The sequence below is a fragment of the Mus caroli genome, unplaced genomic scaffold (genome assembly GCF_978045245.1).
Source record: "Mus caroli unplaced genomic scaffold, Mus_caroli_1 scaffold_1, whole genome shotgun sequence".
In the NCBI taxonomy this organism is placed as follows: domain Eukaryota; kingdom Metazoa; phylum Chordata; class Mammalia; order Rodentia; family Muridae; genus Mus; species Mus caroli.
This window is the reverse complement of record NW_028227256.1, coordinates 190014538-190034866: the sequence shown is the minus strand read 5'-3', so window position 1 is coordinate 190034866 and position 20329 is coordinate 190014538. Positions and strand designations below refer to the sequence as shown.

At 45.3% G+C, this 20329-nt stretch overlaps 1 protein-coding gene across 4 annotated transcripts in view; it reads right to left on the bottom strand.

The window, feature by feature from the left end:
• Kcnh1 (potassium voltage-gated channel subfamily H member 1) overlaps positions 1–20329 on the bottom strand; it is a 308814-nt gene that overhangs the window by 260628 nt on the left and 27857 nt on the right. For 3 of the 4 annotated variants that reach the window (XR_003837613.2, XM_021160418.2, XM_021160427.2), the window contains exons 2-4: positions 17782–17905; positions 14271–14377; positions 2461–2589 (exon numbers count right to left, since the gene is read on the bottom strand). Coding sequence is in view for 3 of the 4 variants with exons in the window: in XM_021160418.2 (XP_021016077.1) it covers positions 2461–2589; positions 14271–14377; positions 17782–17905 (360 nt within the window). In the remaining variant the exon portion in view is untranslated. Of the gene's footprint in view, positions 1–2460; positions 2590–12839; positions 12905–14270; positions 14378–17781; positions 17906–20329 lie in introns of those variants that run through there. The other variant, XM_085843957.1, reaches the window with a different exon arrangement.

Below are 20329 nucleotides of genomic sequence, written 5' to 3'. Positions count from 1 at the left end.
TTGAGCTCAGCAGAAAGGAAGGTAAAGGCTCTGCACCTGCTCTCCATGAAAGAAGCAGAGAGAAAGACCAACAGTTGGAACAGGAGGTATTTCTCTCTGAGCCCAGGTGTAACCCACCCACTGCTTACCAAACAGAAAACCCTGCTTGAATTTCAGTCCCTGCTCTGTGACATGTGTGAGTTAGGAAATTAGTCAAAGGGAGACAGCAGAATGAAGGAAGAAGGTGCCCTGTCACAGAGCTATGAGTGAAGGCAGTCTAGTGACTCATCCCAGAGCCCGACAGCAGTGCCCAGGACTCCATGCAAAATTGTCAACTCTATTATCTGGTTGTTTCCCATTTGTGAGTTAATTGTTCAGAGAAAAATGTTAGGCACAAGCAGGCTTCCTGAACCACTCCCATGACGTACACAGCAGGGTGCATCAGGGTCAGGGAGAGTGAACCAAGAGCATATCCAGAAAGCAAACCCAAGGCAGAGCAATCCACTCACGCAGTAGCATCTTTCCCATCTGGGTCAGATCTTTGCAGCCAGAACTGAAGTTTATAGACTAACAGTTAGGTAATCTCACCAATTCCCAGGCTTTTCCATCATAAACAAGCTAACATAAAATCTGACCTTTGTCCTGAGCAGACCACAACACCACAGCAGATCAGGTGTATGGAGACAGAGGAAGCATGGGAATCAGAACACAGTAGTGGACTTTCAGGTAACATGAAGCTAGGTTCCCTGCCAGGATTCTCACATTGAAAACTAATGTGTATGAGCACGTACATGTGTTCTGACATGTGTGAGCATGTATGTGCATCTGTGTATATGGTTGTGTATCTATACATATGTGTATAAGCACATATATGCATGTATGTGTGCATGTATGTGTGCATATGTATGCAAGTAAGTTTCTACACAGGTACAGGTGTTTATATGTGAATATGTGTTATGTATGTACTTGTTCTAAATTGCTTACAAATAAGGCTACATGTTACTTGTATTATTTCATTAACAAAAAGGAATTGACACACGGCAAGAAGTTACCTTGACTAATGAAATAGTTGGAGGGGCGCAGTGAATGCACTGCTGTGTGCACTGAGATTCTCATCAGCAACGAGATGCACTATGTGGGCAGGTTGGGCTAAATAAGTGGAGCACATGACTTGTGGAAAATTAACCCGAGACAGCCTCCTACTGTCACACCGACTCATCACTTTGGTGGAGCCGGATAAGAAGCACTCTTAAAAGAGTATGCCTTTCCTACTATAACAATAATAGCTACACACTGCTGCATCTCCACAGAAAACACTTTGACATAACCAAATCATGCTTATTTCCCCTATGATGCTTTAACAAACAGTCTTTGTCACATCTAGGGTCACGAGTCCCAGCCTGTCTCTCCCCTGGACTCCACTGGCATTTCTCGGCTTCATCCCAGGAACCCTCAAGAGCAGAGAGCTGGAGGAGAAAGCCAAGCACAGAGCCAGGTAGCTGGACAACATGAAGCACTGCTGGGTTCTTGGCTGAGTGAATGCCAGCTGCAGGACAGGGAGTGAAAGAGTAGTTGACACTGGCTCTCTGCTACCTCAGTGAGCCAGTGCAGGAGCCCAGCTCACCCAACCATCCTGCAGGGCTCCTTTCCGAAGCCTTCAGTGCTTTCCGAATAATACACACCCTCAATCTAGATAAAGCCTAAGGCCATTCAGCTGATCAAATGACCCCTAAGACACGTTACTCTGGCCGATGGCCTCAGTAATGTCTGCCTATCAATTAACTAGCCACAGACAACAAACCACAAACATCATGAGACCAAGCACACGTAAGTCAATGTAGACACATGTGCGGTTCAGAGCATACTAGGTGTATGATTGTATCCAACTTTTCCTTAATCCTCTGACAGCTCAGATGAGTAAATTCAACCCACTTTTTGGTTTCAAGAGCATAGCAGACACACAGTCATTTACCAACGTCCTGCCACCTCCCTGCCCCATCTTCCAGGTTCATCACTCCCTCATTTCTAGTTTTTAATCTAAAGAGGCTGCAACCATCCACAAGTCAGACCCAAAGATGTCCACAAGAAAGTTGTCGGGTAAGCACAGCCTGCCTGCCCCATGTGGGCAACTGTGAAAACCGTCAAGAGCTTCATAGCCAGGTGGAGGTGATTGCCTGGTATGCACAGGGCTGTAGGTTCAGTCTCCAGTAGGGGAAGGGATGGAGGGAAAGGGAAGGAAACCTGAAAAGCCCCATGAGGTCAGATTGCTGGGCTGCCTCCTCTATCCAAGTGTAACTATGGAATGGTGGATTTTTGAATGCTTTACCAAACGTTTTCTGCCGCTCTTGCCCAAGCACACTGAAGAATGACACAGCACCCGACGCAAACTAAGATTTAAATCCTTATCTCTGCACAAGATTGCCTTGGCAACCTCGAATTGTCTGTAGCAAGAGTGTGCTTGCACAGAGCAGGGTTACGCACCTTTGCAGGAGTCATCCTCGATGGGCTGCTTGAATGCGGTTATGTCGCTGAAAGTGCAAAGGAACAGGACCACTTTATCCTGTTCGTTCCTGATCGGAGCGATCTTCACAAAAAACCACACAGGTGTCCCTGAAAGGAACATCAAAGGGTGGTCAGCTGCTTGCAACCTTGTCTGAGGGGTCCGGGAAGCAAGGACTCAGGAATGAACAGATGCAAATATTAGTTCACTGTTAATTCTTGTTACTCTTGGTGTGGGAGAATCTCACCGTCACATTTTTCTTGCTGGGATAAAAATGTATGGAGTGACTACACAGTGGGGGGCTTTCTTACAGTCTCATAACCCTGTAAGTACAGCGTCTGAACCCTCATACAACAGGAAGCAGCTTGAAAATCTCATCAGCACTCACAGAAGCAGCTCAGATACACTGATCTAACAACAATAAAAAGTGCAGGCCCAGTAGACACTGCCAACCACCAACAGACTCTATGTGTGGCTAAAGAACTCCACTGTCCACGAAAAGCTTGTGACACTATCAGCCTTATGCAAATGCTTGAACAAGCATGGACCAAAAACTGAATTTCTAAGTCTCTCTTCCTCAAACCAAAATCCAAAAATAAAATAAAATAGAATAGAATAAAGTGAAATAAAATAAAATAAAGCTATCCTGGACAACAGTAAACAGAAAACAACCAGGAAAGGTTGCCATGGCAGATTCCCCCCCACTCCATACTCAATAGTGGTAATATTAGAACCTTCGGTAGCACAGCGAGGTTTCGAGGACTGTCCATCCTAGGCTGAAGGGTGTGAACCTGTCCTCCTCACCATCACCGTCCTCCACAGAAGGCAGTGAGTCATGCCCCTTCTACTGACTTCTTAGTGAGGACTACCCTGAAAGTATCTGCACGGTCTCTCTTTAGCTTCCAAAAGTAACAATAATTAGTAAAAGCAAACTGCCTTTCTTTTTGTATAGGGATATCTCACCAAGAAGTAACAAGCTATCTGTGCTTCTAAAGTAAAGTATTTCCTGAAGTAGCATCTGCCAGGAAAGAACTCCATAAGCAGCTGTCACGTTGTTCTATGTTCTGTTTTACAACTGTGACAGTTACATCTGAGGACCTGACACGACCTAGAACCCCCTCCGAGGAAAGTCTCAGTGAGGGAGTATCTACTCTGGGTTGGCCTGAGGGCACATCTATGGGGATTGTCTTAATTACATTAATTGATGTGGCCTAGTCTACCATGAGTGGCACCTAAGCAAAGGGTCCTGGACTATTTGAATGGGGAACCCAGCTCGGCACAATTGAGCAAGCCAATGGGCATGCCCGCTTTTGTTTCTCTCTGCTCTTTACTGTGGGTGTGATGTTTCAGATCTTTGAAACTTCTGCCTCAACTTCGCCACAGCCATGGAGTTATACACAGAAATGAGCCCCGTTTCCCAGAGCTGCTTTCTGACAGGATATTGCATCACAGCAACAGAAATGAAATTAGAACAGTAACTTTTTCAAAACGAAGTCCACAATTATTTAGCCACATGGATGGAAACCTGACAGCTCCCCATGTTCCTGGCACTGTGCTGAGCATTTCATGTAATTTATGAGAACAGAGCAGACAATGAACACAACCTCAGGGTCATGTCTCTGGACAGACAGACATTAGAGTTAGTCAATCACCTTGACAATAGCTAGCTTATTGATTTGAATCTATCACTCACTTGTATGTAAGTATGGATACCCCTAGCATGTATAAGCTCTCAGAAAACAGCAAATGAAAATATGTCCTCCTTACATCTTGGTTACTGAAATACAATCCATGGTGAATGTTCATCTTCCCCTCTGCATAATTTTAACTGCCAGATTCTTGGTGATCTGAGAAAGCTGATTATAATACCACCCTAAGAAAAGCACACTTTTGAAAGAAATCCATAGTACAAAAAGAATCACACACACACACAAATGACCTTGCAATTATCCTCTGCTTTTTAAAGGTTTCTGTAACTGTATCTTCAAGAGCCTCTGCAGAGCCCATGGGACCCGAACCAACAAGACAGCACCGAGCCACACCTGGCCATATTCTAGCTAGCAACACAAAGCAAACAAGTCAGGAAACCATCTTCTTTTCCTCCAAAGAAAACTCCACACTTTTTTCAAATGGAAATCAGGAACATTGATATTTTATCAAGCTAATGTCAAACCAGATAGGAGGAGCCGCACCTACGTGGAGACTAGCAGCCTCACCTCTTCATCCTCCTAGCCCAGCTTCCTGCAGGCTTCAGTCTGGTCCTCTTGTCTATGCTACTAGAACCAGCTGGGCCTCTGTCCCTGGAACATTTAGTAGGGCTGCACCGTCTATCCTTTTTTTAACCATCTGCCAAGGCTTGTGAGAACCCATGACTCTGAGATCTTGAGAGCCCCACATCCATCAAGTTGGGGAGCCCTTGCCACATTTTCACAGTTCATGCTCATCATGAGTTCCTCACATTTCAATAGAGCCACCTGTGTAAGCTGTGTGCCCCTCTCCACCCAGCTGTCGTTCTAGAAACAAATGCCCCTGATTAAATACACATTACTCTGATCACCCTGTCTGCCTAGAGAGCTGGCATCAAAGGCTCACGTTGCCTTGGAGTTCATCCTGAGGTAGTCCCCAGGAACCTCCTTTTCCTAGTGTGCAGTTTCCTTTGGACGGATTTCTGTCTGTGTAACCCCAAGGCCTTTCCTCATAGACTGGTAATTTAGGAGACACTAACCGTTCTCCATTCTGTTCCCCCATTTAATAGATGGTGGGAGGAACAGAAAGGACTAGGGGTGGCTGCTGGAAGGAGAGGCCTATGATTCTCTGGTGCTACTTGTGACTGGTGGATAAGCCTGTATACCACCTGTAGGGCTGAAACCTTTCCCACAGATACAACCTGTACCCCCAGGATCAGCTTTCTCAGTCATAGCAATGACATTTTCATCTCTACAACTGGATTCCTACATCTCAGTTGGTTCTGACGATGGACAGGGAATTTTCCTCTCCCCTTCCCTTCTAAAACTATAACAACTGGGGACTTCATCCTTAAAAAGATTACAGCCCAGTGTGTGGACAGGAGTCTCAACCTACTTTCTCCATCTTACTACACTGTATGCCCTTCCCAGTGGTATGTTGTATACCAGGTAGTCATGATCACTGAGTTGTGCAGCAAGCTGGCAGGCTGGATGCTCTAGGACAGATGACTGAGTTTCAAAAACATCAGTTCTAGAGCAGTGTCTTCCAAGAGACACTTGGGCCTTCCTCTATCCCAAACTATCACTAAGAAAACAAGTGGAATGGATAAACTTTTCAAGTCTATAAATGTTCCAGAATGAACTGGATTCTTCCAACACAGACCAGAGATTCCAACCCTGTCCCTCCTCACAGCAAAGCATTTTCCTCTCCTGCACTACTGCCTGGTCTCAACAGACTAAAGAGTTGCTTCAAATGGAAATGAACCTTCTAGAGCCTGGAGCCCACCATCCAGTCTCACTTCTCCCTCTCTGCAGGTCCTAAGGAGAGTCAGGAACCCTTTGACTCTTGGGTTGATCTTCCGGCTGGCAGAAGCCAGATCAGATAGACTCCAGAGGCCTTGGAGCCCAGAACTGCAGTAGGACTGCTCTATCATGATTCAGGCCAGTGTAGATCAAATCAGAGCCAGATAAGCACTGCAGAGACAAGCAAACATTTGATGCCCCCTTCCTATGCTAAGGAAGATAGATGTGCAAGCCCAGGAAGGCAGAACCTGACAGTGTTGCCAGTGGAGTGCTGCTGCTGCTGCTGGGTTGCTAAAAGAGGGGTCCATTCAGAGCGAGGTGAGGGTGGGAAGGATGTGAGTTTCAGGTCAGAGAACCTATTATCTCTGATCCTTGTGTCTAAAGAAGTAACATCCCTACCTGGCCCTGGCAAGTCCTCATCTCTGGTAGCCAGATAACATGACACAAGCTTTGATGTATGAGAGAGGTCTGGACCTCCATCAATCTTTTGGGACCTCCTAGGTATGCTATATAACCAGACCTCAGTGCATCTGATTACATCCAACAGCAGCAGAACAGACCAACCTGCCTTGAGTGACTCTTGGGAAGAGCTACATCATGCTGGGCCTAGAAACAGCAGCCTCTGCAGGAAAAGACTGTTGGTCTGGGGCTGACTTCTACTAAGATGAGTGCTAAACACAGAAATGAAGGCAGCATGGGGTGGGGAGTGGCTGCCCAAGGCCCAGGGTTAAATCCTTTCTCCCTTTACCATGAACCTGGTCATGGCAACTTAGCTCCTCTCAACATCAATTACCCAGTTTAAAATAGGAATGGCTGCCCTAAGATTAAGTAAAAATAAACATACGTGAGGCGCTGGTGTTTAAAGCTACGACTTCCCTTTCCTTCTTCCTTTCCAATTTTTCTTCTAACAGTTGAAATCCCCAGGGCTGCTTGAATGACTTAAAAGAAAATATATCTCAAAGTGTTTGAGGAAACTCACCCTGTTCTGAGGGGACAGGGCCCATCGTAACCACAGCAAGGGGGAAAGCTACAAAAATCAGTGCTTAGCCCTCCACATAATTAAAGAGCATAAAACAAAACTTAAACAATTGGAGAGTGATGCTGTTTGTAGATGAGACAGTACAGCTGGGTAAGATGTTAGGCCTGGTTAATGTATAAATAGAATGCAATTTATGGGATTCTCGTGCTTTTTCTGAGAACTTAATAAATCGGAATTCAACTCAGACAGAAAAATAAAGGTGTAAGCATGGCCTTGGGGGAGGGAGACAATGACTACCAACTGTAATAATTAAGCATCTGCAGGACTGTTTGCAAGACAATTTTGAAAACATCATCCTTGCAGGGTGGTGGTGACACATGCCCTTAATCCCAGGACTTGGGAGGCAGGAGCAAACAGATCTCTGAGTCTGAGGCCAGCCTAGTCTACATAGTGAGTTCCAGGACAGCCAGGGCTATACAGAAAAACCTTGTTTCCAAAAAGAAAAAGAAGGAAGGAAGGAAGGCAGGCAGGCAAGAAAATAAAGGAGAAGGGAGGCAGAGGACAGGGGAGAGGAGAGAAGAGGGGAGGGGGGAAGGGGGGGAGGAAAGATCATCCTTTACTGAGTACTCCCAATGAGCCAGGCTCTGATAAGCTAGAGTTTATACCTCAGTTTGCACCTGAGGTGGGATAGCAGCTGTAACTTTAACCCTGCTGTAAGTATGCAAACCTCAAGTGAAAGGTTTATTGTGTAAAGAAAACGGCAGGGCATCAGAGACAGCTCAGATGACAAACCTACAAAAGTGTGAAAGTCCCCACAACCCATATAAAGAAGTTGGCCACAGTGGGTCACGCCTGCAATCTGAGCACTGAGAAGCAGAGACAGGAGCCTGGTCAGAAAGCTCTAGGCCAATGAGAGACCTGTCTCACAATGCAAGGTGATGACTCCTATGAAACAACGCCAAGATTGTCCTCTGACCTCCACACACATGCACACACACCTGCACAGACATGAACACACATGAATTCATACTCTTACACATGCAAGAGCACTCACAAACACACACACACACTTGCACATACAAACAAAAGAAGAAAAGAGAATCTCAAATCGGAGAGAAGTGAACTATTTAATAAACAATACTATGGCAATTGAATGAGCAATGGATAAAATAAGTTTAAATGCTAACCTCACATAATATATGAACATATATTTCAAATTGTTTAATATTCTAAAGGATATTTTAACACAGCTATTTGGATGGCAGAATAGAAAATGGCGAGTGCTTTTATTACTTGGGTAAGGAAATGAGTTCCCTAGTCATTCTATAAAAGTCAGAAACATGAAGAAAAACACTGACATTAAAAAAAAAAAATCACATCTGCCAGATGGTGTGGTGCATGCTTTCAAACCTAGCACTCTGGAGACAGAAATAGGCAGATCTCTGTGAATTCGAGGTCAGCCTGGTCTACAAATTCAGTCCCCTCTGAAGTTACATAGTGAAACCCCATCTCCAAATTTTTTCAGTTGTATATGTTGTTGGTTTGGTTTTTTTTTTTTAAGTCCCTACACATAAAAAAAGGATTTTAATAATGACAATAGTTCTCAGTGTGTGTTTGATTTAAGATTGATGGTCATAACACACCAGCAACTCCTTCATAGAATAAAGAGAAGATGAGCCATTTGGAAAATGGGAAAATATGACAACTTTATCTATTAGATTTCTCTCCATACTGGGCTACTCCTGAGTGCAGGAGCCATTTCTCACATGAGTCTCAGCTCAGCTATAGCAAGGGCTGAGCTGCCTGCAGAGTCAATAGCTACTTGGCCAGCAGCAGTGCTGCAGGACACAACTCCCTGGGCATCTCTAACTGCACAGCTGCTTCAAGCTCCCAGAGACCTTCTACCAGCTACCCTCAAACCATGAAGTCACACACTGCATGGGGGGCAGAAAAGGGGGTGACACACTGGCCAGAGTTGCATGGCTTTTACTCAGAGGTAAGGTTTCTTGATTTTCTTGTTTAGAAAAATGAGAACTACTAGGCCAGCATAAGAGTAAGCACATAAACATTTGCTGAATTGGCTCATTCATGATAATTATTATTATTATTATTTATTATTATTATTGCAAGAGAACCACACAGCTTCTTTAGTATATGCAGGAACATGATAAAAGATATGAATGGGAATCTAGGAATGCCAGGTTTTCAGACCAACCAAGAGACATAAAATGTCCAAATAATGAAACCCCCAAATCACACCACTGAAGCCTTTAACTACTTACCCCCAAGTCCCCAAGAGGCTGGACAGATAGATGGTGTCTATGATTAGAAGATCCCCATAAGATTTCACTGAGGAGTGAGACTAGAAAGAAAAGTCACAGTAGTCTGCAGAGCTTGTCAAAGCAGCTGAGGATGGATGGTTCAGTGGGTAAGGAGCTCACTGGGTGAGTATAGGATTGGAGTTCAGGCTCAGTGGGTAAGGAGCTCACTGGGTGAGTATAGGGTTGCAGTTCAGGCTCAGTGGGTAAGGAGCTCACTGGGTGAGTTTGGGTTGCAGTTCAGATCCCAGAACCACAAAAGCACTGTAACCTCACTCATGAGACAGGGGATCCCCAGAGCCGGCTACCCAGCATCTATGAGCACCGATTTCAGTGGGCGACTACCTCAGCAAACAAAGTAAGGATCAAAAAGGACATCTAAAATCAACCTCTTTCCTCTGCATGGATGTGCATGCACACATATGTGCACCCATACACATTATACAAGCAAGCATGCACACACATACATGTTTCAAAACATAAAAAGGGTTATTAATACCAGGAGGAAAATTACTAGCATTGAATAGAATAGAGAGTCCTAGAATCTAAGCACATAACATTAAAAGCTGATTTTTAAATGGACAGGAAGAGAAAATTCAATCTCACTGGTGCTATAAACTTATAGACAAACACCTTTATTGTGGACAGTTTGACATTTGGGTGTCAGTACTGGGTCTCGTGAAGTACAGTGAGTCAGCCACTCACACTCTGCACAGTGGAAAGCCACTGCCTAGCAAATGCCTCAGGAACGTGTCTTTGACCCAGAGACCATCAACTTCTAGGAAACAGCGTTAACAGAACAGCTGCCCGCTGACATCCATCTCTGCAGCTTAGTTCTAGTTTGTTTTCCAGGGCTTTGGTTTACTTTGGTTTTGATTTTTTAACACAGGGTCTCAAAGCTGGGCAGTGGTGGTGCACACCTTTAATCCCAGCAGAGGAGGCAGAGGCAGATGGATTTCTGAGTTCGAGGCCAGCCTGGTCTACAGAGTGAGTTCCAGGACAGCCAGGACTACACAGAGAAACCATGTCTCAAAACACAAAAAGGAAAGAAAGGAAGAAAGAAAGAGAGAGAAGGGGGGAGGAAGGGAGGGAGGGACTCAATATGTAGCTCATGCTAGTCTCAAATTCAATCCTCCTGCCTCAGACTCCTGAGTGCTGGGGATAAGGAGAGCATTAGCACACCGGGCTCAGCACTGTAGTCAGTAAGGAAAGCTGAGGGCTGTGTAAACACCGGGCTCAGCGCTGTAGTCAGTAAGGAAAGCTGAGGGCTGTGTAAACACCGGGCTCAGCGCTGTAGTCAGTAAGGAAAGCGGAGGGCTGTGTAAACACCCAGAGTGTTAGTTTTCTTCCTGTTGCTGAGACAAAACACCTGGACAATAACAACTTAAAGAAGAAATGATTGATTTTGGCTCACAGTTTCTGAAAGGATGCAGTGTATCGTGGCAGAGGAGACACAGCAGCAGAAGCACTGGGCTGTCAGTCAGCGAGCAGAAAAGAAAGAGGAAGTGGAGTGGCACTATGAAACCTCACCGCCCACCCTGAGTGATGTACTTCCTACAGCAAGGTCCCACCTCCTAAAGGTTCCAGAACCTTCCCTAGAGCTCCACCAGCTGGGAACCAAGTGTTCAAACCCATGAGCCTGTGAGGGACATTCCACATTCAAACCACAGCACCCAGCAGTAGAGGAATTATGAAACCCTTTCACGCTGCTTCCTGGCCGTGGACAAAGTACAGCCAGCTGCTTTGCATTCCTACATTACACACCATGAAACCACATACCGCCATGCCTTCCCTTCTGCTCAGACTGTGTCATCACAAACTGTAAGCCAGTATTAACCCCTCCCTTCAGAATCTTCTGGTCAGGCATGTGAGCACAGCAACGAGGAAAAATAAATGAATACAGGACACTGACACCGGGAATTGACAAACCTTTGCATCTAGTCTGGGGAGAGAACATGCAAATGTTTGGACCTTTAGCCTCAGAAGCCATAGAATTCTGTAAGCAAAGAGTAACGGGCCATTCAGATGGGACCTCATAAGACCAAATTAGCAAGAGCAATGTGGAGGAGGGCGGCTGGCTGTCTCATAAGACTCTGACCAAGCTAGAAGTCACTAGGCAAACCAAGTTGGCCTTGGACTTGAAGTAATCCTGTCATCCATCTTCTAAGTGCTGGGGTTAACAGTCATCTGCTGCCACTCCCAGGCATCCCATGAGTTTTGATGGAGTGTATGTGAGGTTCTGCAACAGGCACACCCCACAGGTGTGGAGCTTCTTCTGACCCTGGCTGAGAAAGTACTGCATGATCCAGTCTTACAGACAACAGCTGAGAGCAAACTTCACACCTTCCCCAGCACACAGACTTCCACCTTTCTAGTCACAGGTGAGTTCCCACACAGGTAAAAGTGGGAGAAACATTGCTCTAAGCCCTCAGGGAGCCTCCCTTCTGCTGCCCATTCTGCCTACATTGTAACAGTTGTGTTCCTCCCCTAATCCTTATCTACCCTTCATGGCTGTTAAAAAGAGTTCTTTCCTGGACCTCCTAAATCAGGGTTAAGAGACCCACCTATGGCTATACTGTGGATGCTGTAATGACAGACTTGGCATCTGTCCTTTTGTTCTCATATTAAGTCAGTGTCCAATAGAGTTGGCCAATAAAAAGCAACTGAAATAAGTGTAGAATCCAAATACCAACAAGCAAAAAATAAAAACAAACAAACAAAAAACTACATAATTCCCAGGCTCAACAAACCAAACCTAAAAGAGAGGATAAAACTTGGAAGCAGGAAGCAGTTGGGAGATAGAAGTCAGGTTCCTAGGAGGAAATCAGCATTATTGCTATTGAATCCTCCTCAGTCTGTGCCTTGTGTGTTTTGTGTGAGATTAGCCTGGCCACAGGTCTGCTGCCCCTGTACACAGCTGTGCTTGCCCTGCTCATGGCTCTTCTGGCCCTGTACAAGGTTCTGTTGGCCAACCGATGGCTTGGTATAAATAAGAAATGTCCCTTTCCAGCACAGATATAAAGTCAATGCAGAGAGAACTCAGAAAGCAAAGCACACACTGGTTACCGCTGATCCCCCCCATGCAGAGTATAGCCTGCACAAACCCATGCAATAGCCACACTGTGTGCTCATATTTCAACCAGGCAGAATGGCCAGGGAACAAACACTAGGCACAAGGTCTGGGCACAGTATGATGTGGGGTGAGGAATTTGAATTAAATCCATGGCCACTTGGGAGGGCTGAAAGAACCAACCATTTTAAAGCAGTGCAGAATTGTGTCAAGTTTATCTGCTAAAGGCTAGAAGAGAAAATCAGATGTGACAGTGAAGAGCTGTTACATCAGCCTCACAGCAGAGCCAAGGTCAATACGCTACTTCAGAGACCGGTTATCTGTCCCTCAATGTCACCTGTTCCTCCATGGCTGAGGCTATGTCCCTATCACAACCTCTGGAGTGGGGAGAGAGGTGAATCTTTTAGTGGCCAACCAGGTAAACCAGTCAGCTTGCATGGAAAATTCCTGCCTTCCTAAAGCTCAAAACTCCTAATACAAGAATCGCTTGGCATGAGAGACTCACCATACATGGCCTCAGCCTCAGAGAGCAGGGAGTCCCACCTTCGTCTCCACTTCCTCTGGGGCCTGTGCCCACTGGAAGGAATGAAAAGTGAAATCACTCAGCAATTTAACTACCTTCTCTCCCCCTTTTGTTCCAAACATGTAGTTGAATTTGGGCAAGTTGAATGCATAGTCTAATGCTGCTTTAAAACTCTTAAGCGAAACACAAAAGCAAGGCATTCTTTAGTTGATACACCTACCAATTAGTGTTCTTTGCCATGGGGTAAGTCACACTGTTCAGTACATGAAGGCTCCGGAGTGGGAAACCACCACCTTACTCTATTAGCTCAGAGCACATGTGCAGTGCATGCCTTCCCTAAGAGAAGGCTGCTATGGGCATGCTCCTGGTAAGAGCTGTAGCTTGGAACTGTGTTCCACCCTAGTGTAGGCACCAGCATAGACCTCCTCACAACCTTTCACTTCATTCCTCCTATAGCTATGAGTGGGGTGGAGAGGAGACCTATGGTAAGCCAGAGTTGAGCACCTGTTTCAGCAGCAAGCTACAGGAATGGTGCCGTTGAGCTCGCTCCTGGCCAGAGTGCAGCTCTTGAGTCAACACCTGTATAACCACCAGGCAAAGTCCCCTCAGACAGGAAAAGTATTCCAGCTTCTTGAGATGAACACAGCACATGCTTTCCCAAGCAAACTGTCAATCACTGAGCCCAGAACACCACCCAATAGTCACATACCCTCATGCCCCACCTGGGCCACTCCAGATATGTTAGCTGAAACAACAACCTGTCGATCAATTCTACTTTTATAAAAATCAGGACTCTTCATTGGATGTGTGTGTGATATGCATGTGTGTACACATGTTTGCATCATGTGCATGTGTGAATGCAGGTGTACATGGGTGTGGAGACAGACCAGAGGTTGACATCACTCTACTTCCTCACTTCTTAGGACAGCTCACCTCTGTTCAGCAAGAAGCCACCTAAGAGGAAGACAAGGTCTATACTTGGGCATGGCTACAAACTTTATTCTATACTTGGTAGAAGTAACTGTGACCAAGACCAATGCGAATATATGATGCCATGCAGTTAATACTGTCTCCTTGGGTCATCATGAGACCTTTACTCACAGACTCTTAGCTGGGCACCTGGAAGAGTCTCTCACTGAGCTAGAAGTTATAGGAGGTAGAGCCTAAGACAGACAGGACAGGGCTTCTCCTGCCTCTCCCCTGGTGCCTCCCAGGAGCAATTCATAAATGAACTGAGAGGGACAAGACTAACTCTTGAGAGAAAAATAGATGAAGTCTTAATTGGTTAGTGACACACAATGGCTTCTAGTAACTAGATGAGGGGAAAGAATCAAAACCAAACAGTCACAGAAGTGGAAGCAATACCTCACCCTCTACACACATGAAACTGGGCTCTGAGCCTCGGATACTCACTGTTCTTCTTGTACATCAGAATTTCGAAGGAATTCATCTCGTAGTTCTCAAAGGTCTGGCGAACCTTTTCAACTGTGTCCTTGTCAGTCAGCTCTCCATACATAAAACTGAAAGTCAACCAAAAAACCGCATTAGCAAGTCAACAAGTATTCACTCATCTGCAAGCAGACGTTAAATAAGTTCCACAGCCAGCACTGAACACACATACACATGTGAATACACACACATGCATGAACACACATGTATTCACAAACACGTGTGAACACACATGAACACATGCACATGTAAACCTACATGAGCACACTTGGTGAAAACATTAATTGAAATTAAGAAGACTCATTGGTCTAACTGGGTTTTTTTAGTCCTCTATTTTTCATGTCTGCCCCTAAAAAACTAAGCCTCTAATGACAGACACATGTGAGAAATCCATAGATCCGGAAGAAGAAGGAGTGCCACGGTGCACCAGGGCAGCCATATGCTGCTTGGCTTCTGGGAAGCAAAGACAAGTGAGACCTCAGAGCTGAGGAAGCAGGGAAGAGAGGGAGCATGCCAGGCAAGTCCATGCACCACTGACAAAGGTCAGAGGTCATTGTAAAACCTGAGTGTGCATCTGCTCCATGTGACTGGACTCCAGACAGGGAAGGGAGATGTTGCAAGAGACAACACAAAGATGTCAGAAGAGATCATAGCAATCTCAGCCAAGAAGGTAAATTGCACCTTAGCCTATAACCAACTAAAGGGCATGGGAGGGTCTGAAGCAAGGGAGAAATGAGGTCAGATTACATCTTAGAAACAAACAGAACTCCAGGAGACTTCTGGGAAAGATGACTGGGTAGATTTGAGGAGGGAGAGAGAGAAAAGGGGAGAGATGAAGAGAGAGAAAGAGGGAGGGAGAGAGACAGAGACAGAGAGAGAGAGAGAGAGAGAGAGAGAGAGAGAGAGAGATCCCAAACAAGAAAGAGGTGTAACTTGATGCTCTAGCACACAGAAGCAGCTAAGGAAGGACAGGATTCAGCTGCTGTCTGCACAGCGTTTTCCTGCCTCCTGAAAAACAAGAGCACTCAGCCTAAAACACTGAGAGAATCAAGTCCTACAGCCTTTAATAATGCATCTTCCTGCTGCTCAATTTTGGAAAAAGGCAGCCTAAGGAAACAAATACACAGGATGAAAAAGATCAGAGAAAAATCTCAGCATAGTCTGGGAAAAATCACTGCCTATGAGCCCTGGATCTCAGCAGAGGCCAGAACCCCAACTCAGAACTCTGTATTGAGTCTAGTCCTTCCAGGAGCAGAATAAACCCTCAGCTAAGTGGGATGAACCAGGGCACAGGACATTAACAAAATCCAACAAGAGATGGACAGAAAAGTCATGCCCTCTAATACTACACATGGCCCAGCAAGCACCCATGCAGACCCTAGACCTTCAGGCAACAAGGAGATGACTGATCCTGCCAACAGGTCATGCAGATGTGGGGGTGTGGCCTCCAAACCATGATTTCCCATCAGCTCATGCTATGCACTGAATGTATTCTAGCTTTTACTTGAAAACTTGACTCATAGAATCATAGGCTTTTAGAAGAAAAGAACCTCGAAAAAAATGCACTATCAAATACAATTCCTGACTTAGACCAAACATCCAGTCAAGCACTATACAGGCTGGTTACAGGAATGAAGCGGGGATGCTCACCCCAGCTTCCCAATTCTGGAACTCTGTAAGGAAAGAGTTGCTAATTTTCTAGAATCATTTTCTCATTTTATGTTCCTCTGGTCACTGGGAGGTGTGACTGACTGTGTGGGTGTCCTTGTAGAGGCCCACATAGCACTTGGCTTTGAGGCTGTACCTATAACCTGGAGCCAGGAAAATAGAAAATGGAGCTTGGAAATATCTCCACAAAGAAGACCAGATCAAGACTAAGTCATCCCAGCCTGGGAACGAGATGACTGTCTCCTCTCCCTCTCTTGCTGAGTCATTTTTCTAGACCAGCGACCTTTGTCTAAGGGAAGTGCTGGTACCCACAGCTGCAGCCTCCTCACAGGCAAACAAGGCTCCACATCTGAGTCTCCACAGGTGAAGTATAGGGTTACACCATTAGCATCAGGATCAGGGTCTTCTCCAAGCTATAGCTTACTAGGAGGTGAACATTACCTTCACCTGAACATTAGAAAGTAAATGTCTGCAATACATGAAATAAGAAAAACAGAAGGCCCAGGCTATTAGGAATCCAGTTGGCACAGATGGGGAGGGAGTGTTCAGGAGTTACAGCTGAATAAATTGCTTAGAGTTGTAGAAAAGAAAAGTTGGCAAACTCATCAAGGGGATGTATCTGTTATCCTAGAGGTGAGTACAGCCAATAAGAGAAAGGGGGAAATGCTTGCTCTGGTCAGGCCAAAAAGTGAAGCTAAGTCTTGGGACTTGACAGCTGTGAATCTGCAGATGGAGACAGACAGATAGGGACAGATATTCAGTGGAAAATAGCATATGGCGAATACCAGAGACTCGTGTGCATTAGAAACATAATTTCCAAATCTATAAGCAGTAAGAAAAGTCTTGAACTGTCCACTTGTCAGGTTCACAATCTAGAGCTTAACAAAATTCGAATATTGTCCAAACATTTAACATTGTTTGCCAACAGTTGGTTATGAGGCTGATCTGACATGTGAAAAGACAAGGCAGCGTGGTGAGGCACCTGCGCAGTCCACGCACGATCAGTTTACTTCTTGATTTAGACGATAGTTCCACTACACACACACACACACACACACACCACAGAAGATGGACTCTGGACAGCCAGAGGCTGTGCTGAGCCGAGATCCAGCCATGGCTGCAGAGGAATGCCTGGCAGGGTCCAAGCTTCATGCCAGCTCAACACCTTGAAAAGAGCTTTTCTAGCACCCAGGCCCCAGTGTAGTGGGGTAATCTACACCCCTGTGCCTCTGAAGAACTCTCTCTAAGGAAAAGCTCTATACGTGAGGCCCTATCTTGGACTTACTCGCTTTAAAATGTTCTTAATGTTTTAAAATTTTACACTGGGACATAACTCCATCGGTAGAGAGCTTGCCTAACATTTGCAAGGCCCTGGGTTCAGATCCCAGATCTGCATCAACAGGGCATGCCGGCATACACTTGCAATCTCAGCACTTGGGAGTCTGGGGCAAGTGCATCAGAAGCTCAGGGTCATCTTTGGCTGCCTGGCTAGTTTGAAGCCAGCCTGAGCTACATGACTGTCTTGATTTAACTCCTAATTTTAAAATGTTTAATCTTCTAACTCTCACATTAAGTTCTACCTAAACTTCATAAACTTTTGAGCTCACATCATGTAGATTTTCTGCTTTCCATTCTCTGTCTTACTGACTGCTGCTCTGTCAGTTGTGGGGACCGTGTCCTACATCTCCATTGGGTTTCCCAGCATATGCACACACTACAGGAGTTGTGGCCATAAAAATTCACAAGACGCCAAAAGTCAGATCAGGGCAATCCTCCCCCCTGCCTCCTAGAGGTGCACTCGGCATACCTGCAGGCACTGCTTTTCTGCATCACTTCCGCCCGGTGGTAGCCAGACAGCTTGCAGAATCCATCATTGCTGTACACGATGGGCCAGTCCACTATCTGGGCATTCCCCAACACAAAATTAGTGTCTATGTCAAAAAAGGAAGAAAGAGCACATGAGGCAAGACATTAGTCGACATGAATGATTTCAGCAGTCCTAATGTTTATGAGGACAGTCTCCCAGACAGAACCCTGTCCCCCAGGAGGGAGAGAGAAAACCAAGCTTTGGGGTTAAAAATTTTGAATGTATCCTAAGTTTTGGGCTAATATTGCATAGACTAGCAAGATTTTGCTGAAAGGACCCAGATATAGCTGTCTCTTGTGAGACTATGCCGGGGCCTAGCAAACACAGAAGTGGATGCTCACAGTCAGCTATTGGATGGACCACAGGGCTCCCAATGGAGGAGCTAGAGAAGGTACCCAAGGAGCTAAAGGGATCTGCAACCCTATAGGTAGAACAACATTATGAACTAACCAGTACCCCGGAGCTCTTGACTCTAGCTGCATATGTATCAAAAGATGGCCTAGTCGGCCATCACTGGAAAGAGAGGCCCATTGGACTTGCAAACTTTATATGCCCCAGTACAGGGGAATGCCAGGGCCAAAAGACTGGGAATGGGTGTGTAGGGAAGTGGGGGAGGGGGGTATGGGGGACTTTTGGGATAGCATTGGAAATGTAATTGAGGAAAATACGTAATAAAAAAATATTAAAAATTAAAAAAAAATCTGAATGTAAATGCTAACCAAGCTTACCGTGTTTTAGGTAAGGAAGCATGTTTAGCCACTGTACTGGCTAGTTTTGTGTCAACTTGACACAGCTGGAGTTATCACAGAGAAAGGAGCTTCAGTTGAGGAAATGCCTCCATGAGATCCAACTGTAAGGCATTTTCTCAATTAGTGATCAAGGGGGAAAGAAAGGCCCCTTGTGGGTGGGACCATCTCTGGGCTGGTAGTCTTGGGTTCTATAAGAGAGCAGGCTGAGCAAGCCAGGAAAAGCAAGCCAGTAAAGGATATCCCTCCATAGCCTCTGCATCAGCTCCTGCTCCCTGACCTGCTTGAGTTCTAGTCCTGACTTCTTTCAGTGATGAACAGCAGTGTAGAAATGTAAGCTGAATAAACCCTTTCCTCCCCAACTTGCTTCTTGGTCATGATGTTTGTGCAGGAATAGAAACCTTGATTAAGACAGCCACCAACCCAGGAACCTGGGGGGTGAGAGGGCAGTGAGTTCCTCTGAGACAGTCAAGCCCTGATTTTTTTATCCTCTGGAAGCACACCCGTAATACAGAGTAAAGTCAAGAGCAGTTTCTTCTAGGCTCTGAACTGCACCTCACTTTATCATTCTCTTGGCCCAAAGACACAAATTGGGTTACTGACCCTGACTAGCCCTGGTCATTCTATAAGGCCTTTCTATAGAAGCAAAGGAAGTGAGGGGCTAGCACACTGCCTCACAGGACACATAGGAGAAAAACTCATAAGGACAGTGACCAGGCCCTCCTCCTGAGGCTGCTGCAGAGAGCAGTTAGGAGCTTACCACGGAGCCTTTTCAGACTTTGAAATTCTGTAGCCACAGAGGTGCACACCAGTGGCCAGTCTCCCTCTGACTCAGGGTCACACTGGTTTGTCCTGTTCTCATGCTTCTAACATTTGGAAAATTAAAAATCTGTCAAGACCTCTTGTGTTCAGGAAATCAAGTGTCCTTTTTTGTTTTTTGTTTTGTTTTTTGTTTTTCAAGACAGGGTTTCACTGTGCAACCCTGGCTGTCCTGGAACTCAATCTGTAGACCAGGCTGGCCTCAAACTCAGAAATCCACCTGGCTCTGCCTCCCAAGTGCTGGGATTAAAGGCGAGTGCCACCACGCCCTGCAAGTGTCCCTCTTTTAATCTCAATAATTTAAACAGTGCAGATTAAAAATCTGAGTGTTCAATGTGGCCATTATTTTAGCCTAGCTCCATCCCCTGCACATATTTCCACTCACTGTACCCCCTAAAGAAATACATACATATTCTTCCCTGTTATAAATTAGAGACTATATGTACTCTGTGTGTGTGTGTGTGTGTGTGTGTGTGTGTGTGTGTGTGTGTATACATAGTGAAATAATGGCCTTTCTAGCTGGGAGGTTAATTTGTACTGAAATAGCATTTTTATATTTGTGTGTATCAGTGAGTTTTATGAAACATTGTGAGTCCCTAATTTTCCATCTCACTGAAAGCACATCAATAAGACAAAGCAAGTACATTATGTGTGTAAGTACCTGTTTGTGTGGCTGTATGCACATTTGTGCATGTGTGTATATGTGCATGTGTGCATTTATGCATGTATGTGTGTATGTGTGCATGTATGTATGTGTGCGTGTGTACATGTGTGTGTGTATGTGTGCATGTATGTATGTATACATGTGTGTATGTGTGCATTTGTGTATGTGTGTATATAGAGCTTGATGGTAGGTGTCTTCCTTGACTAACATCTAACTTTTGAAATATGTTCTCTCACTAAACATGACGCTTATTGACTCT